This window comes from Mytilus edulis, chromosome 13 (genome assembly GCF_963676685.1).
Source record: "Mytilus edulis chromosome 13, xbMytEdul2.2, whole genome shotgun sequence".
NCBI classification, from domain to species: domain Eukaryota; kingdom Metazoa; phylum Mollusca; class Bivalvia; order Mytilida; family Mytilidae; genus Mytilus; species Mytilus edulis.
This window is the reverse complement of record NC_092356.1, coordinates 74846986-74849344: the sequence shown is the minus strand read 5'-3', so window position 1 is coordinate 74849344 and position 2359 is coordinate 74846986. Positions and strand designations below refer to the sequence as shown.

The 2359-nt window shown below is 40.0% G+C and overlaps 1 protein-coding gene across 1 annotated transcript; it reads left to right on the top strand.

Moving 5' to 3' along the window:
• Positions 1 to 899: 899 nt before the first annotated feature.
• Positions 900 to 1631, top strand: LOC139500568 (uncharacterized). The gene has a single exon (XM_071289318.1). The coding sequence runs from the start codon at positions 900 to 902 to the stop codon at positions 1629 to 1631; it is 732 nt and encodes a 243-aa protein (XP_071145419.1).
• Positions 1632 to 2359: the final 728 nt, after the last annotated feature.

Below are 2359 nucleotides of genomic sequence, written 5' to 3'. Positions count from 1 at the left end.
TTTGCGAAAGAAAATTTACAGGTCTAACATTGTTGGGTTGATGTTTAGACGAGTTGTGTATACATAATGTACACAGCCATGTATCACCATCACTGCTGGTAACCCGATGGATAAATCTGCTGTAGAGTTGTCACTGACTCAGACGTACTTATAAATATAACTATTTTCTGTGATTGTATCTTACATTAATTTGTAGGCTCCTTTACTATAGATAATTTAGCTGATCTGTTAAAATAACATCTCCATGCCTTATATATCATGAACTGTAGTACGCCGCTAGATTAAAACTGACGTGGAAAGGTAACACATGGCCAGCGAAAGCTTTATTTTTATGAAGCCCATGTGGTCGTGTGGTCTAGCGGGACGGCTACAGTGCAGGCGATTTGGTGTCGCGATATCGCAGAAGCATGGGTTCGAATCCCGGTGAGGGAAGAACAAAAAATTTGCGAACGCTAATTTGCAGGTCTAACATTGTTGGGTTGATGTTTAGACGAGTTGTATATACATAATGTACACAGCCATGTATCACCATCACTGCTGGTGATCAGATGGATAAATCTGTTGTAGAGTTGTCACTTACTCAAACGTGTGCATGTAAAACAAATTTCGTTGTAGAAGGGTCTTCATACAGCACAAACAACATTTTCAAAAAGACCAAAAAAATGAAATCATAATTCCGCATTTTAAAAAAGAAGAGTTCATGGATTCCAAAACTTAGTCAATCTGCTACATTGGACGATGTTATCGACAAAATCAAATCGGATGTTGTTCAGCTAGCTAGCAACACGTACTCGTCATTTTATAACACCTCTCCTGACGAGAAAAAAGCAATACAATCGCTGAGAAACCGAGATGATATTGTGATAAAACCAGCAGACAAGGGCAGTGCCGTTGTGATAATGGACAAAGCTAACTACATCGCGGAAGCAGTGCGTCAGCTCTCTGATGAGAGATTTTATAAGAAGCTAGACTATGATCCTACTTCCGAGTTTAGCTCCAAAATTATCACTGCGTTACAAACCATGTATTATGAATGTCACATAGATGAGGATACAATTGGTTATTTAAAACCAGAGAATTCAAAGCCTGGTCGATTGTATTTTCTTTCCAAAATACACAAGGTTAACAACCCTGGTCGACCCATTGTATCCGCAAACGGCCATCCGACTGAGAAAATCTCGGAATTCGTCGATCTTCATTTAAGATCTCATGTAGAAAATCTTCCTTCCAACATTCAAGACACTACAAATTATCTTCGTAAAATAGAATCCATGAACCCTCTTGCTCCGGAAACCCTCCTTGTCACTTTAGATGTCACCTCATTGTATACCTACATACCTCATGATGCCGGCTTACAATCTTGTAGGGGAATATGGGACTCGCGTAACATTTTAGAACCACCTACTGAATGTTTAGTCCAGCTGCTTACTCTGGTCCTGAAATGCAACAATTTCACCTTCAATGGTGATCTTTACCTTCAAATAAACGGGACAGCAATGGGGACAAAAATGGCACCGTCTTATGTCAATATTTTCATGGGCAAATTAGAAAAACAAATTATTGCAGCATCTTTATCCAAACCTTTGTCTTGCTTCCGTTTCATTGATGATGTTGACATGAAATGGATTTAATCCCAACAAAAACTGGATGATTTCATCAGACATGCAAACAACGTCCACCATTCAATTAAATTTACGTATGAAATTTCCGACTCTACGGTATCCTTCGTAAACACAACAACGTCTATAAAGGACGGTTTCATATCAACAGACCTCTACTGTAAACCAACAGATAAACATCAGTACCTTTCTCCCCAAAGGTGTCACCCACAACACTGTACAACGTATCCCGTACAGTCAAGCTCTCAGAGTCCAGAGTCAGATTTGCTCCTCTGAGGAGCCTGACACGAAACGGTTACAGGAACTTCGCGGATTTTTGACAAAACGAGGTTATAAGAAATTGGACATAGATAAGGGGTTTGTGCGGGCTAACAATAACAGCCGCTATGAACTCGTACAGTACAAACGGAAGAGGCGCAGCAAAATAGTCCCGTTTGTTCCAACATTCAATCAAGCCTTAACTCACCTTTCACGTTTGATCCGTGCCAATTGGCAAACTATTGCCAAACACCCTAAATTATCCAAGATCTTTCCCAATCCTCCTGTCTTAGCTTTTCGGAGACCAGCAAATCTGAAAGACTTATTTGTTAGAGCTGACGTCTCCTCAAATAAAAGCTGTTGAATCGCAGGATGGTGCAAGTCATGTGGTAACAGACGTTGTCTGACTTGTCAACAAATACTAAATACTCAAACATTTACTTGCCACTCGACTAGGTCTGTGTACACTATATTTTGCAATG